Source organism: Rhinatrema bivittatum, chromosome 5, assembly GCF_901001135.1.
Source record: "Rhinatrema bivittatum chromosome 5, aRhiBiv1.1, whole genome shotgun sequence".
NCBI lineage: Eukaryota > Metazoa > Chordata > Amphibia > Gymnophiona > Rhinatrematidae > Rhinatrema > Rhinatrema bivittatum.
Window position 1 is genome coordinate 42,310,806 of NC_042619.1, and position 23,710 is coordinate 42,334,515.

Below are 23,710 nucleotides of genomic sequence, written 5' to 3' on the forward strand. Positions count from 1 at the left end.
CTCCTCTTTTGCAGTGAAAGTCTGACATGTATAAAGGCACAAGATGGATACCTGACCGCCACAGTATGTTTGTTGATAAATGGACCTCCCTTGATGCAACTTCAGTCCTCCAATTAAGTGTATTTTATTTGCATAACATTTTTTTTTTTTGGAAAGAAGCAGACAGAATTGAATTGAGCTTCTAACCCTATAGGTCCAATGATTATACTTTATGATGGCCATTCATATTACACAGATAGATTTATGAAGGTTCAGTATTGGCAACATTGAAGTTTACATCACAAATCCAAGGGAGGATTTTTCTGGGTATATTTTTTTTCTTGGCAACAAGCCATTTTTTTTTTTCAAGACAAAATAGAAATACTACAAATGTGACCTGGAAGGCACAGGATTGGATTCTAAGCCTCAAAGAGACATTGCAAGGCAGACTGACCAAGCCTACTGTTGTATGAAACACCCCTTTTCAAACAATGTGATATCACCATGTGGATTGAACTCCACATCGCAACCTTGCAGATTTCTTCCATGGAGGATGATCTCAAGTGGGCCAACGATGACGCCATGGTTTTGACACTACGAGCCTTGAAATCCCATCTATTAAGAATGCACATTTGATTGAGATTAGAGACTGCACATTTTCTGTGGCTGGACCTAATGCCTGGAACAACATACCAGAACAATTAAGAACACAGAGTAAGATATCTACCTTTAAAAAAACAAATCTCTAGAGACGTGGTTGTTTCAATGGGAATTTGGAGAGGAATTTTAACAAGGAATCCCAGAAAAAAGGGTTTGAATACAGCCCAGGTAAAAAAGAAAAAAAAACAGTGTAATGTACTTCATACTTTGTGATTTTACATTGGAAATGACTGTGATATTATCATGAGTGGTGGTATAGAAGTATTTTTAAATAAAATATGCCCTTCCAGAGTCAAGCCCGCCTGAGCATAATGGAAGGTGATGCAATATGCTATCTAATCAGACACTGTGTACTTTCCAGCAATACCACCAGGTATACTGGGATCAAAAGTAAAAGCTGGGTGGACTATTAAGGGCTTCAGTCCACTCCAGGCAGAAGACTAAGGGTCTTCTGCAATCAAACTGTGCAAGGCCTGTTCATCTTTAGGGACATATGGACTAAGACAGAATATCGGGAGGACGATAGATCGGTTAAGGTGGAAGTCTGACATTACCTTAGGTAGGACCTTGGGATGTTGTATAGGGTGGATAAGTCATTAGGGCCTGGAGTTCACAGACTCTGATTGCTGAAGTGAATGCCATCAAAAAAGGACCTTCCAGGTCAGGTTCTTCAGCTCACAGAAGTCTAGTGGCTCAAAAGGAACCTTCATCAGCTAGGCAAGTACCGTGTTGATGTCCCAAGACACAGCAACACGCTTCAACAGAAGCAAGCCCTGCATGAATGACAACTAAAGGCTGTACAAAGATGGCTTTACCTTCTCCATGGTGGGGATAAGTGCCATGTGCACTGAGATGTACCCTAATAAAGCTAGTCTTCAGACCAGACTCTGAAAGATGTAGAAAGCATTAAAGCAATTTATTTTGTAGGGCAGGAGAAAGGAGTTGGTCTTTGCCCTCACGCCATAAAGGCAAACCTCATCCATCAAAAAAAATATACGCAGGAGAAGGCACCCAGGGCTAGTTTGTCTTGTGACCCCTCTCTTCGAGCAAAATTCTGGCCACTATGTGCAAACCGATCTACAGTGGGGGTTCCCCATTTGCATTCTAATATCGCTACTAACCAAACCTTACGTTTTCCCTTCCAGCTCTGCTTCTCTAAAACAGAAGTCTTACTGGTAGAGGAGAAAAATGAACAAGGGACAATAATGAGACACGTCCCTAATACTGTACTTTTCTGTAACCTGTAGCATATTGTTTTTGTAATCTGTTCTTTTGGGTGCCTAGGAACATATACCGAGAGTAAATGTGGACTAAGAAATATGCAAAAGGCACTAGTTAATATATTGGGAGCCTGCTGGGATCAGTGATTCAAAGAGATCAATCGAGGGGGGTTCTCAAAGGTAAGCATTCAACTTCTAGTACAAGGCTGCTAACTAATATTCTCAAAGGCCAAGCATATGCCTAGATGCTTTCATAGTAGGGGGAATACCTTTCTTCTTATGGTGCTGGAATAGACAGGAATTGGGGCGAAGAAGTCTGAACATGTCCAGGGGGATGTGGGGACAAGGCAGAGGTATGACCACACAGCGATCATAAAGAACAGGCGGCAGTTGCCATACAAGCTGGACCCTTGGCAAGTTAAAAAAAAAAAAAAAAGCTGCATCATATCCCCATTGGACAAAAACAGCTCCCTAAGAAACCCCTGAAATGGGATGAGTGTGGAAAAGTCATACAGCAGCCAAAACTGGGTGTATTCTGGTATGCACTAAACAGGGGGGGTGGAATGGACAGAAGCAAGGGACAAGGATATCATCTTCCACTGTAGGACGACTTTGTAGGAGGCCACATTTAGAGTACTGGCTTTAGATGTGTCCTGTCCTAAAAAGGACAGCAAATGTGCAAAAAAGAATCACTTAGCAAATAATTCACAGTCCTCACCTTAGGGCCTGATTTACTAAGGGTTTCAATTTTCCAGTCTCTCTCTATGGGGGTGGGGAAAAAGCAAACAAACGAAGTACATTTTCTATGCAGCAGATTTGGAAACTGGTTTCAAAACTGGCTTTACAACCTGAAAAAGGTAATATCATCAAATATTATGAAATGCATTTAAAACTGGTTTGAAACCAGTTTTGCACAGAAGTTCAGCGAGAACTATACTGTGTTTCCTCTAAACAAAACCCTGACAAGTCACTGCTTTTCCTTTTTTTTGAGCCACAAAACTAATTTAAATTTACAAATTCTTAATATCCTGCATTCTTAACAAAGTATTGCTTGAGACAGTTTACAGCAATGTAAAACATAACATAAAAAACAATTAAAATACAATATAATACATCATCTAAAAGCTTCTCCTCTAAATTGAGGAGTGTGCTCTAAAGCAGGAAACCATTCCAGGAAAACAGCTAGAAATCCAGTTATTTGTCCAGTACATCATAATCACTGAAGTGCAAAGTTCTAAGAAGTCACATGTTAATGGATGATAATAAGAATTGTGTTATGATATTCCAGAATAGATAATATTATAGTGTGAAGATAACGGTTAACTATAAAACACAATCTTTAAACTTGTTAGACAAAGACTGAAAAATTCTGCTTCAGGAGCGGTTTTGCTAGCCAAGCTTTCTTGAGCCATGTGCATGTAATTTATCACCACCCTGCAGGTTTGCTGAGGCTGCAGAAATCAGTTCATGCTACTTAGTCAGCAGACTGATTTTCAAAAGGAGAACCGGAGTACCCTCCCCAGTGTCCAGCTTTGAGTCAGTCGCTGCACTACGCTGTCCGCTGGCATGGCCTAGCCTCCCCACCAGCCACATGACTCTGTTCTTCTGGCCACACAGTCTTCCCTGCCAGCAGCATATCATGTCCTCTGGCACCATAGTCTTCTTTGTCGTGGGGTCTATCTGTGTGTGACTGGATGGGGGATATGGATATGTGCAAGTAGATGGGTGCTGTGTGTGAGCGGAGAGGGGTTTATAGGGAGACTCGTTCTCTTCCCTTTGCATACTCTCCTCCTTCACACACCGATATGGGATTCATCAGCCACTAAGCCCCATGTGAGGGCAAATAGAACCTAGGGTCCCACAGTGAGGGGCTTAATAGGGGGAAGGGTGGTGAACAGGAGGCCAAGCTCACACCCCGCCATCTAGCGACAAGCTCTCTTACTATAGTGTATACCTGTAAAATAAGAGTACCATGTTAGCCCCTCCACAGGCCTGTCAGAAACAGAATTACTTAAACAGAAAAGCAACATAGTGGAGCAGCTGGGTAGGAACCAGACCTTTATTGAGCTAATAAATGATTAAGCTGCAGGTTTGCTGGGGGGGGGGGAGCAGGGTAGTCCTAAGGTTCATTTCAGACAAAGTCTGACATTACTTGGGAAAATATTGACTGAGGAAGGGAATGCAATAGTCCCAAAAATCTTGCAATTTAAAATGTTAGTGTAAAAAAAAAAAAAAAAAAACCTCTCTCCCCCCCCCCCTCTTTTGTTGGTTTCTAATGAGTTTCTCAAATTTTTATTTTTTTTTTTATTTTGGATCAGATACAGTGGATTGCGAGAGCACTGTCTGCTGAGCCAAACTTCTCAAGAAACCTGTGAAATGTTAAGTACTACATTAAAGGTAAAGAAGTGTACGCATGCAGGGCTGGATAGCGTTCTGGGAGTAAGCAAAGAACCATTTAGATCCCACGTATACCGCGTTCTTTCATACAAATTCCTGTTCGACACCATAAAAATCTGGCCAGTTTGCATCATGCAAGGGACCCAAGTTGCCTACCCCATGTGCTGTAACACACTGCAAATGAACCACACATTCAGCAATGGAAAAATTCTACAAATGCTTAATTCTAAAACTCTTTCCCCAACAGCCTGACCCAAAAGCAGATCCCATTTCGTCACATGAAAAATGCCAAGCTGCAATAAAAATGGATTTCCTGTTTATGCTATACGTAATTCTATCCAGCGCAATGGAGGGATTACCGGTGCCCAAGAAACATTCTGCTGCAGTGGGAAGAGGCACCCTCACGTGACCAGTCTTAGGACACGTGCATGCTTTCCACTACGCACAGTAAAGCCCAGAGCAGAGTCGCTGATCTCTTAGTAAAGGATTTCCCAGAATTCCAAGGACTAGGCAGACTCCTCCGCACTTTACTGGAGTGTCAGATCACCCAACACTCGCTCTACATACGGCGATGGATGGAAAGTTCAGTTAACGAGCGCAATAATAAAAGAGCTTTCAACCGTGCTTCAAAAACCTGGTTCAGGTCAGTTATGACGAAAAGCAAGAGAGAAAATTTTAGGTGGTGATTTGGTAGGCCATACGAAATGAGTTGTCAGTCTCAGTTCATGTCAACTTTACACAAACATGGTCACATTCTGTTGTTGGTACATGCAATAGTCTTAAAATACCATCAATCCCTAGGGCTAAAAGACTATAGAACTTATTTTACTTATACACATCAGCCCTTGATATACTGCATACAGCCCTGCCTTGGACTTCCCAGTTTAGAGAAATGAACGAGTTCAGCTTCCCAAGTATATTCTGCAATTACTACAGATCAGAAACAGGCAGTTCAACTTTCAGCTGCTCAAATTAATTAATTAATATTTGTTATTCAAAATTCAGCATTTATATAGTACCTTAAACCATGGCACTTAAATCAAAAAAGAGCAAGGGGCCTGCAGTTTAAAAGGGATTATAATCCATACAGTTGTTTGTAAAATCTTTATTCAGATTAAATAAAGCAGTCCCAAACGGGTCAGGCCCCCAACACGTTTGTGTTTTTCAGAAATGCTGCATCGGGAGGGACGGAGAACTGCACGAGTCATGTCGAGAATGTACCTTTGAAACATTGCTCTTCGTGCAGTTCTCCGTCCTTCCCAATGCAGCACATTTCCGCAAAACACAGTCATGTTAGGGGATTGACACATTTTGACTCTGTATTTCTTGTTTGGACTGCTTTAATCTGAATAAAGGACTTTACCAGCAACTGGCTTTCCAATGTATGGATTATAATCCCTTTTAAACTGCAGGTCCCCTCACTCTTTTTTGATTGATTCTACTCTGTGAGGTTTGTGTTCTTCTCTTATTTTGGAACTTAATCACACACAGGCCGATACAGAACAGTGCGCTCCGGTGGAGCGCAGTTAGCCCAGATTTGGATGCACGTTTGATGCGCTAGCTTTACCCCTTATACAGTAAGGGGTAATAGCGTGTCGAAAACGCGTGGCCAACTACCCCCAAACCTAATAGCGCCCGCACCATGCAAATGCATGTTGATGGCCCTATTAGTTATTCCCGTGCGATACAGAAAGTAAAATGTGCAGCCAAGTCGCACATTTTACTTTCAAAAATTAACACCTGCCCAAAGGCTGGCGTTAATTTCGTCCGGCAGCGGGGAAGTGTTCAGAAAAGCAGAAAAAAAAACTGCTTTTCTGTACACCCTCTGACTTAATATCATAGCAATATTAAGTCAGAGGCCCCAAAAGTAAAAAAAAAAAAATTTAAAAATCAGCCTGCGGTCCACGCGTCTGAAGACGGACGCTCAATTTTGCTGGCATCCGTTTTCCGAACCTGTGGCTGTCAACGGGTTTGAGAACAGACACCAGAAAAATTGAGCGTCGGCTATCAAACCCGCTGACAGCCGCCGCTCCTGTCAAAAATGAGGTGCTAGGGACGCGCTAGTGTCCCTAGTGCCTCCTTTTACTGCGGGCCCTAATTTGCATAGGTCACCCTCCTGAATCGCGCGCCCAGGAGAGTGGGCACTCGCCAGCTCTCCCACGCATTTTTCTGTATCGCCTGACAATGACAACTAGATACAAGAAGTCCCTGGCCCAAAGGACTTACAATCTAAGTGGTACCCAGGACAACATAATTTGCCCAAGATCACAAGGAGCAACAGTAGGAGAAAACAGAACATGCACACTGCTCTCCTAGTCTCCACCCAATTACTCTAACCATAGTTTTTATATCTATCACAAAATGCTGCACAACTCATCATTCAATCCCCAAGCCATGTGGTTTAATACCAGAGCTTTTACCTCAGTCACAAGCTTTCCTCAGAATAATCTGCAGCAACACAAAAACCTTGCATTTGAAATGAAGTTCTTGTGTTTCACATCCTGAAACAGATGTGCTCTAGTTCTGCCTGCTATTTGTATAAAAAGTCAGATGACCATTTGTTCTCTCTCTAATGCAAGTGTTGCAACATTACGAAATTGCACACTGAATTAAGAATTTTGATAGTATCCTACAGTTTAAAGAACAGCATTGGGATGTTGTGAGACAAGGGAGTGCTCTAGTGCTACGGGGTCTAGGCCAGATCTGCTTACAGCACATCATACCCAGTCACATCAGTTTCCTCTGCGGTGTAGGGTCAATCTCGTAGCTCAGTGGGATTGGCATAGCACATGAAGCTGACGTGCTGTCAAATGCAGTGTCTCCTGCCAGCCAATGGTGGTAAAGACTGAAAATACCAAGAATCAGAGGGAGACCTACATGGGTTAGGGGTGGCAGGGAGAAGCAGCCTTATAACAAATGAGGCGGTATCAGGTTTTCAAGATTGTAGCAATCTTTACGCATGAGATAGATCTGCATACTATAGAGGCAGCATCTGCAAATCTCTCTCATGCATATTCACTGTAGCAATTCTGAAAACCTGACTGGCTAGCTGTGCCTCCAGGACACATCTGGAAAACAAAAGATTCTTCCACTTGCACATGTGGCCAGTCATCCACCAACTACAGAGATGTGTTTTGGAAGTTTGCTGCTGCTGGTGTAGTTAATTTCAATTCATAGACGCAGTGATGATTGAAACATGTGAGCAGCAGCGCCAAACAGCTCCTTTTTGTGTCTGCTGTGATGCTTCCCATATAAGTGCACGTATTTTTCTGTGTAATTTAAGGTTTAATTTAAATTTAACAGCAGAACAAAATACCGATGCCAGCTTCAACATACATTAAAAAAAAAAAAAAAGAAAAAGTTTGCAGCAGATATAGCTTTACTTGAAAAATAGTTGGCTTTGTCCTTGGTTAATTTTGTATTTGTATATAGTTTAAATATTGCATAAAAACAATGGGAAAGTTTTTCAATAAAAAAAATTGACTTTTACATAGTGAGAATTGTGATGTTTTATGCAAAATTATGCAAATCTGCCACATAATTGTCATAGACATTGCTAACTCTTGCTGAAGAATCTCTGAAAATCTGCTACAGGATACCAGGGGCTATGGTAATAAAAAAAAAATATATATATCTTGATCAGACCATAAGGATTTATCTTGAATAGCTGATTTCACGAGGCACAGGCCCTGCACAGGTCAAGGCTTCTCACAAGACCACGGCACCTCAGTGTGAACAATTCAGATAATATATTGACAAAGCTTTAAACTAGAAGAGAAGAGTAGAGTAGGGAGTGGCACATGGGAACTGGATAAAATCCCGGCAAAAAATAACTGAAGTGGAGAAACACCAAAAGGTGGGAACAGGGACAAGATGGCTAGATAAGAAGAGGAAAGGAAATGAGCAATATCTAGAAGACTATTTACACAAATGCTCATAGTTTGAATAAAATTCCATACTTATAGTGGCTACAGAAAGTCTATACCACTTTCTAAAGTGTTCACCTTTTTGCGGCCTGGACTAAAATGCATTAGACTAGTATTTGTTTCACGTATCCACACGTCCCACTCCACAACTGCCTAGTGAAAAACGTATTCCAGAGTAGCTTTGAAAATAAAGTAGAAATAAAAACACAGACTCTCTTGGTGGGATGAGTGTCCCCCCGTCGCCTTGTACTTCTGTAGCAATCCTAAATACTTAAAGCTCTGGTGTAAAAAATCACCTTCGTAACTACACACCAAGTCATTTGGCCACAGCTGTGTTAAACTGCACCGATTCACATGATTTCTCTCTACTGGGTAGGGCATCTCAAAGCAAAGGCCAATCACGAGTACTGAGGAGCTAGCGAATGAACTCTGGAACAAAATTGTGGAAAGGTACAGAAATGAGGATGGGTATAAAAGATTTGCATAGAAATAAGACTGCAGAAAAAGACCATATGGGCCCATCTAGTCTGCCCCTCTGTCCAATTTACGTGGCCCATACAATTCCCATCCCTCCCTCGGAGATCCCTGTATTTATTCCATGCTTTCTGGATTTCAAATGCTGTTTTTGTCTCCACCAACCTCAAAGCACCATTAAAACGATTAAGTGGCAGCACAACCAAGACTCTGCCTAGATCAGACCATCTGTCCAAACTGGATGATCGTGTAAGGAGGAGACTGATCAGGAAGATAACTAAGATGCCAGCTAAGAGGCTATAAAAGTGCTAGAGACTTCCACAGCCAAGACTTATTCAAAGTGTGCACGTGACAATAATGTCCCACACAAGCCACAGATCTGACCTGTACAGAGGCAAGGATAAAGCCATCGCTCAAGAAAGCCCACTATGAATCCCAGTGAAGTATGAAGTACGAAATGATACTGTGGCCATGTAGCAAAAAAAAAAATGTTGTGGTCGGATGAAACTAAAGAGATAGAACTTTTGGGGGTAAAACCCATCATCCAGAGAACACCATCCCTACTGTGAAGCATGGAGGAGGCAGCATCTTTTCATGAGGGATATTCCTCATCGGCAAGGACTGGAGCACTTGTCAGGATAAATGGAGAAAAGCACAGAAATGTGACTGAAGAAAACCACTTGCCTGTGCACAAAAGCTTAAACTGTGATGGAAGTTCACCTTTCAGCATATCAACCATCTGAAGAATACAGCCAAACTTATTACAATGGAATGACTTGAGGAATGAAAAGACAACTCAATCCAACTGAAGACCTGTGGCATGACTTGAAGATTGCTGTCCATCAGCAGGAACTGGACAGAGCTTGAACAGTTTAGGAAAGAATGGCCTAATATTAACAAATGAGGTATATCAAATACTGTTAAACACTGAATCTAGGTGCGCAAAGTTGGTGGAGACCTTTCTCAACAGACTTCTAGCTACAATTGCTGTCAACGATGCATCCACCAGGTATTAACAGGAAAGTGGAGACTTCTCCAATTGTTGGGTTTTTCTTTTTTTAGACATTCATTATGCCTTGTCCTCCAATAAAACATTTTCTGGCCCTGAATGATGTGGAGTATAGTGTGTTGAGTGGGGGAAAAAAAATCCTCTTATATGTATGCAGCACTGACAACAATGTGAACAATTTTCAAGGGGTGTAAACTTTCTATAGCCACTGTAGATGTCCTCATAGCTGTGGCAAGTTTGGATATTGTTTCTCTCAGAGAGATACAATGTAATGAACATCAGGGCTGGAATGTAGCCAAATCAGGCTATAATCTGATCAGGAAGGAAAGAGTAGGGAGGAGCAGCATGCAAAAGGACCATTTCCCCATTTCTAGCAGTGCGACCTCTAAACTTCCAGCACACAAGACTCAAACATATCCATGAGACTGCAAGGAAGAGAGATGACGATGGTAAGAGATTTTAATCTGCCAGATACTGACTGAAGCATCCCTTGAAGCAGGAAAATCTTTGATGACTTTCAAGAGGCTACAGGTAACAGAACCCTCAAAAGGAGGGAGCAATACTAGACCTAGTACTTACAAATGGGAGAAGTTGTTTCCAGTGACCCATTAAAGGGTCCGATATAATAAATCGTGAGTAAAAAAAATAAAAAATGTAGCTCCCATTTTATTTCTTGCATTTATAAATTCCCAATTACCAAAGAGTTGGGGGGGAAAAAAAAAGCATGCTAACCCAAAAAAATGTGCACATAAAATATCATTTATGTTCACATAAAACTGAAGAGGTGCACTAGTCAGATGTAAAATTTTAAAAAGTGCTTCCCTTTGGGGCAGATAGATACTTAGCACAACTTCAGCACTGTGTGCAAAATTGTTGTTCGTGCAAGTGTTTTGTGTAAGCTCTTTTGGACAGGCACTCACAGTAGCACAGCTGTCACCATCATGCACCATTTACTGTTGCCTCATGCTTCTCCGATTCACTGTGCAAGGCCCGCCATCCCTTTGCTCTCTTGCAGCTCCTACCTGGTCAATGGTTCTGCTTCCATATCTCTTCCCAGGTCTTACATAAATCCCAAGAAGCATGAGGTGACAGCAATAGACAGATGTACAAACAGCAAGCACTACATCATGGTGGCAACAGGGCCACTATAAAAGTGCTTTCCCCAAAGGGCACACAACGATAGATGGCTGTACATACAATTCTGCATCTCTGACTCAGGGGGCCCAAGGCAGAGTCCCCTCTTTCTTACAGGTCCTGGCTCAGGGCCCCCAGACTCAGGTACCCCAATGTTTAGCCTGTTTTTGGTTTGTTTGTTTTTTGGTTTTTTTTATAAATTTAGAAACTTAACTCCTGGATCAGAGGAGGAGTAAAATCAATTAATATTTCTGGGGCCAGTATCTGTCTATTGTGCTGTGCCAGCAAGGTCCCGACCTGAGATTCCCAGGAGCGGTGGTCCCCCCTGGACCCAAGCCCAGGACTCCTGCACCCAGAAACCTCAGAACCAGGACAGCACAATACAATAGACTAACAGCTGCCCCAGAATTGGGAATTAACTTTACTCCCCCTCTGACCCAGGAGTTAAATTCCCAGCATTAAGAAAACATGAGTTAAGCTTTCAGGGTTTTAACGTATCTCCCTGCATTGAGAAGTAATAGGTAATTCTTTCATTTAAATGAGATTTACAGGCAGAAGCACTAATTTGCATGCACATTTTTTGTGTACAAAAATCCTTAAATCACGAGAAAAATTATGCACACAAAAATGCACGAACAAATGGAAGTAAACATGTGCTCACAGCCTAGTGCACCTTTCCACATTGGTCTCTAAATGACCAGTTGAGTTCCAGTGATCTCCAAACAGTGGGGAAGGATAGAGAGCTGGGTCACACAAGAAGGTCCGCATACTAGATTTCAGGAGTACCAACTTTGTTGAGGTTGGGGAGCTCCTCTGGGAAGTACTAACAGGATGGCAAGATCTAGGTGATGTGGAAGAATGGGCTAAACTACAAATAGCCATTGTAAGGGTGACAACTTTATATCAGGAAAGTAAATAAATAAAAAAGTTACCAGTCAGATTTTCGGTAAACATGCCTGAAAAGGTAGAGAAAGATTAGCATTCAAAGGATTTCAGAAAGAGGAGGAGAACAGAGATAAAAAAAAAAAAAAAGGAAGAGCTAAGGGAAGAAGGGAAGGCAGTCAGGACAGAAAAGACACAGAGAAAAAATAAGAGCATAAGAACATAAGAAATTGCAGTGCTGGGTCAGACCAAGGGTCCATCAAGCCCAGCATCCTGTTTCCAACAGAGGCCAAACCAGGCCACAAGAACCTGGCAATTACCCAAAAAAAGCTAATGCAGTATTGGCCACGGATCAAGACCTTTGTTACTATTACAGTATTGGTCTTGATAAATTTTATTATGACTATGTTGTAAGTATATTATAAAGTTTATGTGAAATGGTGTAATCAGTCTTGAGCAATGTTTTTGATAGAAGGTGTAACAAACTTTTTCTTAAATAAAATAAAGCAACGTAACAACTTTTCTTTTCAGATATGTTAGTGAACAGGGAACAAGCAAAACTGAAAGCCGACAGGACAAAGGAACCAGGTGGGATACATTGTAAGATGCTAAAGAAGCTCAGATATGTTCGTCAGCTCCACTGATGGTTCTATTCAATCACTCTTTGGAGTCAGGAGTTGCTCCAGAGGACTGGAGACAGACAAATGTCATCTATCTTCATAACCATGCAAGCAAGGAGGAAGCTGGCTAACTACAAGCCTAATCTCAACAGTGGGTACATTAATAGAGTCACTACTTAAAGTGAAAGAGTAGCGAGCATTACTACTAATCGCTTCTTTAGCACTACTCTACATATACAGCACTGTACAAAAACACACAAAAAAAAAAAGACAATCCCTTTTCAGTAGAGCATACAATCCAATCAAGACAAACATGCAGGGCAGAAGAGACTTTGGGAATTTCAGTTTAAGAAAATGGTTAATATTAATATCAGGGATTGAGATTTAGAAGTAGCCTAAAAAAATGGATTTTTAGATTGGATCTGAATAAGGACGGCGAGGGAGCATGACACACCCACTCAGGGGCTGATGTAATAAAGCTGAGCATTAAAACGTTCTATGGAACGTTAGTTCAGTTTCTTAATGTACATACTAAAATGCCACATGCAGTAAGCTCCCTCATCAGGAGTTAAAATGTGCACAAACCATGAAAATGCACAGCATATCAAAATGTGATTTATGTGCAGAAATCATATTTTATGCAACTAACATGATGTACAAAAAAAATTATTTTCAGCACAGAAAGCATTATTTTGGTGCACATAAAACACAAATTAAGCCAGCGCACCTCTCTGCAGGGGGGGGGGGGGGTAATAGCTAATGCCACCATTAGCATGGGATTTATATGACTAGACACTAAGTTGTACACAAAACTCCTTGCTGCTTTTTCTGTAAAGTTTGCACACAAAACCATGCACTCAGCCCCTCAGGAAGTTTATTCCAAACATGCAGTGCAGCCAGGTGCAAAGCATGGAGTCAGGAACTGGCAGTAGAAGAGTAGGGCATGGATAGGAGTGACTTGCCCGATGAGCAGAGTTCATGAGGAGTGGTGTACGGAGAGATAAGGAGAGAGGTAGTGAGGAGCTGCAGTGTGAAGGCTCTTGTGGGTGATTAAGAGAAACTTGAACTGTATGCTGAAATGGATATGGGGCCAATGTCGTGACTTGTGAAGAGGGGGCTATATGGGTGTAGTGACTTTGGCAAAAGATAAGTTGTGCAGCTAAATTTTGGATAGACTGTAGTGGAGAGATGTTTCACTGGGATATCTATTGGGGAGGGAGGGGGCTTGCAGTAGGTGGTGAGAGAGAAGACAAGGGTTCTAAGTAGTGTGTTCAGAAAGGAAGAGGCGATTTTATAGGGAAAAAAATGTTGCAGTGTTTTGGATGTGTGCAGAGAGGGATGACCTAAAGATTAGGGGCTGAGGGGACTAGGAGGATGACCGTGTTATCCACTGAAACAGAAAAATGAGAAAGAGGGGAACTGGGTTTGGAGGAAAGATTAGGAGTTCTGTGTTGGCCATGTTGTGTTTAAGATGTGGTGGGACATCAAGGCAGCAAGGTCAGACAAGCAGGCTGAGAACTGAGACTGGATTCTTGATGAAATTTCTGGTAAAGAGAGGTAAATCTAGGAATCATCAGCATAAAAATGGTACTGAAAACCATGACAGGAGATCAGAGGACCAAGGGGCACCAATTAATAGTGAAATAGTGACAGCTCCACCATAGGACACACAAAGTGCAATAGGAAAGGTAAGAAGAGAACCAACAGACCCAAAATCCAAGTGAGAACAGAGCAGCAAGGAGTAGGTGGTGATCAACAGTGTAGAAATCAGCAGAAAGGACAAGGAAAATAAGACAAGTAAAGACTTTTAGTTTTAGCCTTTAATAAGTCATTGGAGACTTTGGCAATAGCTGTTGCAGTGGAATGCAGAGAGTGAAAACCAGGCTGGAGTGGATTGAGACTGGCTTTAGCTGAAATAGTCAAGACAGCACAAGTGAACAGCATGTTCAGGTAGCTAGGATGTGAAAGGGAGGAGAGAGATGGGACGAGAGTTAGAAAGGCAAGTGAGGATTTTTTAAATAATGTGACCATAGTATTTTTGAAAGCAGAGGAAAAACAGTTGCTGTGGACAGTTAGACTGAAGATGTGACAGATGGAATGGATAACTACAGGGCAAATAGAGCTGATGACCTGGGTGGGAATGAGTCAGAAGAATAAATAGTGAGCTTGAAGAAACAGGAAAGATGGGCAATTTCCTCCAATGTGATTTCAGAAAAGGAAGAGAGGGTGGCAGAGGCCAGAGGAAGAGGAGAAGAATGAAGTAGGGAAGTGGAGAGAGAGGTGACATGGTTGAGAACGTGAGATTAATTCTGTGAATCTTGTCATAGACATAATCAGCCATAGTCTGGGTAGACAGTGAAGGGGGAAGGGAGGTAAAGGCAATTGAATGTGGCAAACGGATAGCGAGGGCTGGTAGCAACAGAGCTTGTCAGATGGACATAGAAGTCTTGCTTGGCAAGTGCAATAGTGGACTGGAAGGAAGCAAGCAAGCATAAATCTGAAATGTATGAAGTCTGTGTCAGCACAAGATTTTAGCCAGATATCCTCTGCAGAGTGAGCACAGAAATATAGGAAGCGAAGTCTGGGTGTTAACCAAGGATGGGGAGTTTGCTGCATAGGGCAAAAATGTTATAAGAAATTGCCTTATCAACTTACTCAGACAATGTAGTGGAGGAGAAGAGAGAGGAGAGATGAGACCACAGTGAAGAGGCTACAAGAGTCGATAGCCTGGAGATTACTGAAGGTGTTGATGGGTAAAGTGTGAAAGTTAACAGATGATGGTCAGAGAGGAGGATTTAAAAGTGGAGAAGTCACAGGCAGCAGTTGGAACAAAGGACTAGGTCAAGACAGGGGCTGGGGAGACGAGGCAGTAGAGCAGAGGTGGAGAACAAGTGAGGAGGTTAAGGCAAGGAGTTCTGAGGCATAAGAGTCAAAGAGGTCATTGGCGTGGAGGTTAAAGACCCAAATAATAAGATAAGAGGGAAGATTGCTCAAGGAAGAAGGAAAGCCAGGAGGTCAAAGCCTGTGAGAAAGAAGGGAGATTCTTCAGGGGTTGATACACAACTGCTATCTGGAGAGGTAGTGGGGTGAATAGGCAGATGTAGTAGGCTTCAAAGGAAGAAATGAAATCGGGATTGAGGTGAAAGAAGGGTTTGAAACCTAGAGGAGGGCGAGAGCTGCACCCTTAACACCACCCCTGTGATCTATGTGAGGTTGGGAGCAAAGAACCTCCATGACAGTGAGCGGCAACTTGAAGCAGGAGTCCTCAGGGGACAGTCAAGGTAAGATGATGAAGAAAATGAGAGATAAAGAGGTAATGAACGTAGGGCAAGCTTGCTGGAAATATCTTGCATCCTGTGAGTTACAGGATCCAAAGCAGAATAATTTTACCAGAAGATCAGATTTGCTTGACATGATCAATTTCTTTGACAGGACCACCAAAAAATTAGATCAAGATAAGGTACTGCAGGCTTCTGGCTCTCTCACGCAGGAAGTTCATAAATTTAATAATCTGGCCCACTTCAAGTTGGGTCCTACAATGGTAAACTGCGTTAGAAACTAGTTGCATAAGAGCCAGAGGGCAGTGATAAATGGAATTTACTTCAAGGGAAGGGGTTACAAGTGGAGTGCCTCAGGGATCAGTTCTGGGTGCAGTTTAGTTCAATATTACAAAGGAACTAGAAGGAAAGTTTTATCATCTTTCTGCATATCATCCTGAGATCTGCAACAGGGTGAATACTCCAGATGGAATATAAAAGATGAGGAGTGATCTATGAAGGCTTGACAAATAGTTAAGAGTTTGACAACTAGATTTTAATGTAAAAAAGTAAAGAATAATGCTGTGAGGCATACAAATCCACAAGCAGCATAAAATGGGAGGGATTGGGGGGACAGCATGCAGGGAAATACCGATGTGCACAAAAGAGGAAGACCCTGGGGGTGGGGTGGAAGGGAGTCATATCTGAAGTTAATTTTATACCCCACCTTATCAAAAGTGAGTGCCTACAAACAGTGGCTTAACAAAAAGATTTAATTATAATTAATATACAATCCAAATTCAACAACTGAACAAGAGAAGGTGTTCCAAATGGTGCAGAGCTGGGTAGTGAATTATGTGAACTAAAACCTTAGAGCAGTGGTTCCCAAACCTAGGACAGGGAGCCCCAGCCAGACAGGTTTTTAGGATATCCACAATGAATATGCATGAGAGGTTTGCATGTGCTGCCTCCATTGCATGCAAATTTACCTCATGCATAGTCAATCTGTGTTCATCTCATGCTTTCTTGGATTCAGATACTGTTTTTTCCCCACCTCTCCTGGGAGAATGTTCCATTTATCCACCACCTTTTCTGTAAAGAAATATTTCCTTAAGTTGCTTCTCCAGTGATCCTCTTGGAACCTCATATTGTGACCTCTTTGTTCTAGAACTGCTTTTCTGCTGTAATTGTTTGCCTCTTCTGCATTATTTGTATCCTTGAGGTATGTGAATGTTTCTATTATATCTTCTTCCTTCCTTCCTCCTTTCCTCTAGGGGGGACTTTTATGTTAAAAAAAAAGTCCCCCCTAGAGGAAAGGAGGAAGGAAGGAAGGAAGGAAGAAGATATAATAGAAACATTCACATACCTCAAGGATACAAATAATGCAGAAGAGGCAAACAATTACAGCAGAAAAGCAGTTCTAGAACAAAGGTCACAATATGAGGTTCCAAGAGGATCACTGGAGAAGCAACTTAAGGAAATATTTCTTTACAGAAAAGGTGGTGGATAAATGGAACATTCTCCCAGGAGAGGTGGGGAAAAAACAGTATCTGAATCCAAGAAAGCATGAGATGAACACAGAGGATCATAACTGTGATGAAATGAGGATAAAGAGGTGATAGGGGTCTGCTGTACTGCGGAAGGGGTAAATGGTCAGATTAGATGGGCTTTACAATCTTTACCTGCTATCAAATTCTAGGTTTTCATGTCTATTAGACGTGGGCATTTACAGGCTGTTTTCCATGTATCCACTACAAACATTAAAATGCAAATTGGATTTGACCATGATCATAAACTAGTGCTCCAACTTCATTGCAAATAAGTGTAATCTCTTGTAACCAAGCAACAGGTTAATATGCAAGACAATACTGCACCAGTTCTGCTTTGCTAAGACCTTTTGCAGATAAAGGCTTCTATTCCCAAGAAGCACCTGTGTCTAGTTTCACTAATACCCTTATCCTTTTTAGTATAAGAGAAGGAAATAGTTTTACCCAACGACACACAAAACTCTTAGCAAAAATTTTGTGCCTATATACAATTTCCTTGTATAGCACACTTCTTTATGAAGTGGAAGGGAGATGAATATTTGTGGGAAGAAATAGATTGTACATTGTATCTGTACTCCATTACATTTAAATTAACAATTTATTGTAAAGCTCACACATCATTCGTATATGTTTTTCCCAATTTCTAACCGCAGCATGCACAGTGGAATAATCCATCTGATGTTCCTCTGAACAAAGCTAGACCAGCACTCAATAAAACATTGAAGGTGGTATAGCAGACTGTCAAGGGATCCAACTAGATGAATACCCCTTCTGCTTTTCTACACAAATGACTTGGAAGCACAGCAACAGATCAAGCTGATACAGATCAAACAGCACAAAGATTTAGAAAACTGGGTCTGAATTATTAATTTCAAAATACCCATTTTGAAAACTGTTAATGGGCAGAGCCAATCTTGCAGGAATGAGTTTTATTCCTAATGTTTTCAATCAATTCTGGATAATTGTTCTTCATAATACAATTACTAGTCCAATATTTAATGGAAAATTAGAGAGTATGAGGGAATTGCTTACAAACATTTATGAAAGTTTCTAGGAATGACATGGAAGTTTTGTTTGTGTTTATACGAGGTCTGGAGACTTTTGTGGTGTCAAGGAACCCCAAGATCACTCAGTATCTTCTGTCATGGGTCTACACTATGTCAGCAATGGTTCAAAAACATGCCTTTTTTGTTGTTTACTTTTGCCATTTTATTACTTTTCCATTGTGGTTTATATAAATACTTCTCAGTCAGAAGTGCAAACAGGATTCTGGTGTATTGTTTTGTATAGTCACCATAATGGAATTGAAATTAAGTATTTAGGAGGGCATTTCTGGCTCTGACTGCTCAATGGGGGTGTATCTGTGATCAGTGAACATAATTAGAATGACAAATAGCTTGAGGTTATTATGGATACCACGTTAATGCTTTTTCAATGCCTGCCCTTTTCATTCTGGAAATTGTTACACCTTCTCTAAGAAAGGTGGGACCACGTCCCTGTACATAATGGAAATGGAGTTAAAAAAAAATTGAGTTTGGCAAGTTGTTTATTTTGAATCCCAAAATAAAGTGTGGTCAAATCTTTCCTCCTCATCTCTGATGATTTCTGTAACAATGCACCACACATCTCTGAACTGCTGTTATAAAATGAATCATGTTCCTCAATATAAAAAATGCATAAAAACACAGCAAAAATAAGTTATAAATATATACAAATATTTGTGCATAGATATCAATTGTTTTTGTTTATATAGGTTTCCCTCTGTTAGTCATACTATCTATAAAACATAATATTTATCCATTATTTGGATTTTACGATTTTCCAAATAATTTGTTAACAATATTCTAATGGACTGTCTTATTCCCACTGAAGTTTACACTGCATATACTATAAACATACTCCTAAGCCATAAAGATCATAGAAAATTAGTTACATTACACAATCTTCTTTGCACAGCCTTTTATTTCTGATCCACCTACATTCACTATAGTAAAAAAAAAAGGATGCTATCGTGAAAGATTAACCTTGTTTAGATGGGGGTTTCTGGTGATGTCGTATCCCCTCTTTCTGATGTCCTGCACTTTGACTGGTCCACTATTGCCGGAACTAGAATGACAGATTCTCAGCAGTTCCCAGTTCATTCTGCTTGGCCTCGTCAGGAAAGGACACTCAGTGCTCCTGGTTACCAGTTTTAGCATGCTACTTGCAACTTTGTTGCAAACCGACATCATGTTTAAGCAAACCAAGTTACTCGTGCTCTACTCCGTCTGTAAAAAAAAATAAAAAGAAGAAAATCAGCAAACAATATTACTCAATCTATTTTAGCATAATTCGAGCACACTACATTTCAGTCCTACTAGACTTAGAAGGTGCAATAATCAAACTACCTGTGTGCATCATATTTTAGATAAGCCATTACGAGGAAACAATATCTCAACAACTTACCATCCAAACTCGTTTTGGGAAATGCGGGTTCTTTTCAGGAAAAAACCAAACACACACACATATATTATCACTCAAGCTTCGCAACCCTCTGCTCCTGACGTTACAGCACGGGGGACCAGAAAGCGATTGTGCAACGCAGCGCAACTTGAGACAGGAGAGAGCAGCTGCTACGAAAGCAAAAGCTGAACTGGCGGGAACTTCCGCTTCCGCTCACGTGACCCGAGCGGAGGCACGCGGGAAGCATTGGAGCCGAAAGGGGAAGAGACCGGGACTGCGGAGTCCTCGGCCCGCCCAGCCGGTGATTAGGATGAGGAGGGGGGGGCGTGACTGTGAGCCCTGGGTACCGGGCGCGAGTTCCGCCTCTTTTCTCTTCCGGGGCTGTAAGCATCTCCTGCCCAGGCTGTGGTCGGCGCGTCCCGGGCGTACTTCCTGTTCTGGCCCCTCAGTCTCTGTAGCTGACCGCCACGCCGTTCAACTGTTATATGATCTCCGAGGGTGGCCAAAGGAAACGAAGAGGCCGCGGAAGGAAGAGAGCGCGCTGGGCCGGGGGCACGGAGGAGGGCAGGAACGGGAACAAGCTTAAAGGCCCGGGAAGGGAAACGCGGGACTCCCCTCGGGAGAACACAAGTTTGGGGGAGGGTGTCCAAGGTTGATGAGGGAGAATCAGAAGTCGAGGATGGCTGGGGATGATGGGGGCTTGGAGACTGAAGGGGAGGCGCATCGGGGACTTGGTGGGGGACTAAGAGTGGGAATGTGTAAGATGAGTTGAGACGTGCGAAATGGGGAGAGGTCATGATTATGGTGTGTAGACTGTGGCGGGCTGGGGAGGAGGTGAAGGGGGAGAGAGGTTGGAAATGAGTCCACGGAGAATGGGTACTGGGAGACCGGGGAAGAGATGAAAGAAAAGAGTGGATCAAAGAGCCGGCTGGGGTGTAATGAGAGATGAAAAGTAGAAGATACGAGTTGAGTGCTGGAGAGTGGGGAGTACAATGAGTGGAAATGGGAAGTAGGGAGTGCGTGAAAGATGGGAGAAAATAGACTGGGGGAATAAGAGAGAGATGAGGAAATTGGAGAGCATGGGAGGGGATGAGAATGGGGCAATGAGCTGGCAAGGGGATGGGAAAAGGAACCCTTGTGGGTGAGAAATGAAAAGAAAGATTGAGGACTGGAGAGTAAGAGTTGAAATTTAATTATGAATGGAGGCAAAAAATCCAAATGAAAAAGAAAGGTCAATGTCAGAGGTTTGGGAGGAAATGAAGAAGACAGGAGGAGAGAGAAGAAACAGAAAATTGAAAAGAGACCGCAAAAACAGTCAAGAAGAAAGCACAAAAGAGACTGCAACCAACACCATTAGAAAAATAAAATGCTTAGATAATAAAGGTGAAAATTTTATTTTCAGTTTAGTGATTAGAATATTTCAACATTTGGAATATGTATCTCATACTTTGTAGTTTGCTCAGTATAAGAGGACATGCATATCATTTTCTTTTTTTCCACTGTCTTAAAATGGGGGAGTAGCCTACTGATTAGAACAGCAGGCTACTGCTGAGAATCAGGAAAGCCAATGTTTGAATCCCATTGATGCTCCTTGTGACCTTGGGCAGGTAATTTTTTGCTACATTGCCTGTGGTATAAACATAAGGTCCTATTTACTAAATATTTTTTCCAAAAAACAAAATGGGAAAAAAACCTTTAGTAGATAAGCCCCTTAGATGTTAAGCCTTCTGGGGCAGAGACTTGCCTATTGTATTTGATGTATTGCACACCTTGAGCTTGGATTTGGAAAGATAGCTAATTAAATTCAAATCCATTGTTGTACTGCATGCAAAGCCTGGCTTCTTGAGGTTTCCATTTCAATTTTTGTCTGAATATTTGTAGTTTGTATTCAGGTGTTCTAAGATTCTTTAGCTAGACTTGTCAAGATTCCTGATTGCGTGGACCATCTCTTGCCCAAGCAGCCCAAACTTCTGCCCAATCCTCATTGTGCCTGATTATAGCAGGACACTGAAAATCTGGTTAATGCATAAGGCTCACTGTTCAGGGGCTCCTTTTCCCCCCTTCAGCACTTCCTGGGAGGGAGAACAGGGCATATTAGAGCAGTGTTTTGTTCACTGTGACCCCAACCCTCCTTTCAGTTAAGAGAAGGCAGGCTACAGCATAGCCCTCCTGTAGATACTCTAAGTAAATAAATAAATTACCTGCCTGCCACGGTTCCAAAGATGAGCAGGGCCGCGTTGTGAAGAGAGGCACCGCATTAGAGTGTGCTGCTGCTTTTGCTGCTCTTTGACAAGGGGAGACTCGGGACTCGAAAGAGAAGAAAGAGTGCCACGATTGAGAGGAAAAGGTCCTGAATAATACCACGTTTATGTACTGGACTGCTGCAAAGCGTCAGAGAGGAGCCACACTAGTGCTGCCACTTCTGCTGCTGCTCGTTGCCAAAATGGAGCATAAGAACACAAGAAATTGCCATGCTGGGTCAGACCAAGGGTCCATCAAGCCCAGCATCCTGTTTCCAACAGAGGCCAAACCAGGCCACAAGAACCTGGCAATTACCCAAACACTAAGAAGATCCCATGCCACTGATGCAATTAATAGCAGTGGCTATTCCCTAAGTAAATTTGATTAATAGCCGTTAATGGACTTCTCCTCCAAGAACTTATCCAAATCTTTTTTGAACCCAGCTACACTAACTGCACTAACCACATCCTCTGACAACAAATTCTAGAGCTTTGGGAGGGCCTGAGAGAGAAAGAGGAGGCAAACAAAAGAGACACTGGATCACTACTGATCCTGGGCCCTGATTGCCGGTCTGCCACAATTTAAAAAAGAAAAAAAGAAAGTTTCCTAGCACCTTGCAGAATGGGTTCAGGCTCTGCACCTCTACCAGCAGATGGAGACAGAGCAAACTGACATCACAGTATATATATACACTCCTGTAGTGACGACAGCCTGTCAGTAATCCCCATCTCCAGCAGATGGTGGACGTGCATTACCCTACTAGGGATTGCTGCAAAATTTATAGGAGAATTACTTGGAGATTGAGTTTCCCTGCTCTCCTGAGGTGATACCTAATGGTCTCTCCCCCCAGTTGAGAATTCCTGAGGTGATTTCCGTGGTCCTTCAGATGACTGCCTTGGTCCGGTAGCTGGTTCTTCCAGCCGACATGGACTTAGCTAAATTAAGCAGCTGAAAGGCAGCGGGTGCAGGAAGCCAAGCACAGCAGTGATGGTTCATGCCCTCTCCCCCCACAGCTGGAAACTGTCTCTGTACTCAGCTAAGAAAGCTGAGCTCAGGTAAGTTAAAAAAAAAAAAAAAAAAGTCAGAAAGAGTAGAGGTGTTATTGTAGGACTTCCTCCAGTCTCCATGCTCGGCGTGCCATTCTGACGTTCGTTCCCGCTCCCGTGGGGGTTAAGGAAACTAGGTAGCTTGGTGGGTTGAGCAGCCCAGGTGGGCTAGGCCCCGCTATTAGGTTTTATCCTGTGCGCCGCATGGTAGGCTGCAGCAGCGTTTTCACACATTTTTCTGTGCGTTCTGCTGTCCTCTACAGGACCGTCGGTGTGCACAAATTTATCTGGCTGTATGTCCAAACTGTGCACCCGGTTTTTTTTTGGGTATGCTGCCTATGCGCACATTCTAACACATCATTTGTGCGCCCAGGTTTAGCATGGTGACGGTTTGCTTAGTTTTGCAGTGCATAGACTTGGGGCCGTCTAAATTTTATGATCCTAAATTTTTTCAGCATGAACTAGACTGGACACACATCTTCAGTCACCTGTTAAGCATACTGATAACTAATGGCACCGGTAAGAAAGAAACCTAAGCATCTTTCTCTCTATGCTGCCTGTCATATTCGGGCATCTCAGCCTGGAGTGCTCTCTAACTTGTGCCAGTGCTGCTTCGAGGCTCAGAGAGAATTATCTTCCTCTGATTTTACTAAGCCTGGTTCTTCCCAACCTGAAGAAGGTCTGGTTAAGGATGTGTCAGGAGGGACACCTGACCTTTGAACTCCCTTGACTGGTTCCTCAGCAGGGGATTGCAGCTCAGTGGGTGCCGCACAAGTGCCTTCTGGTTTGGGCATGGATTCTTCTGCCTTTTCTTGGGTAGAATTTTTTTCAAGGATTGCAATCCTTTCTTCAGGCGCAGTCCTCAGCTCCGCGTAC

At 42.3% G+C, this 23,710-nt stretch overlaps 1 protein-coding gene and 1 long non-coding RNA gene across 2 annotated transcripts in view; one reads left to right on the forward strand and one right to left on the reverse strand.

The window, feature by feature from the left end:
* ME3 (malic enzyme 3) overlaps positions 1 to 19,847 on the reverse strand; it is a 289,196-nt gene extending 269,349 nt beyond the window's left edge. The window contains exons 1-2 of the mRNA XM_029602267.1: positions 19,551 to 19,847; positions 19,130 to 19,372 (exon numbers count right to left, since the gene is read on the reverse strand). Coding sequence (XP_029458127.1) covers positions 19,130 to 19,336 — 207 coding nt within the window. The 5' untranslated portion in view covers positions 19,337 to 19,372; positions 19,551 to 19,847. The remainder of the gene's footprint in view (positions 1 to 19,129; positions 19,373 to 19,550) is intronic.
* LOC115091924 lies at positions 10,067 to 18,690 on the forward strand. Its single transcript, XR_003856842.1, has 3 exons — positions 10,067 to 10,196; positions 12,213 to 12,269; positions 17,759 to 18,690. It is a non-coding gene; the product is annotated as an uncharacterized LOC115091924 (long non-coding RNA).
* Positions 19,848 to 23,710: the final 3,863 nt, after the last annotated feature.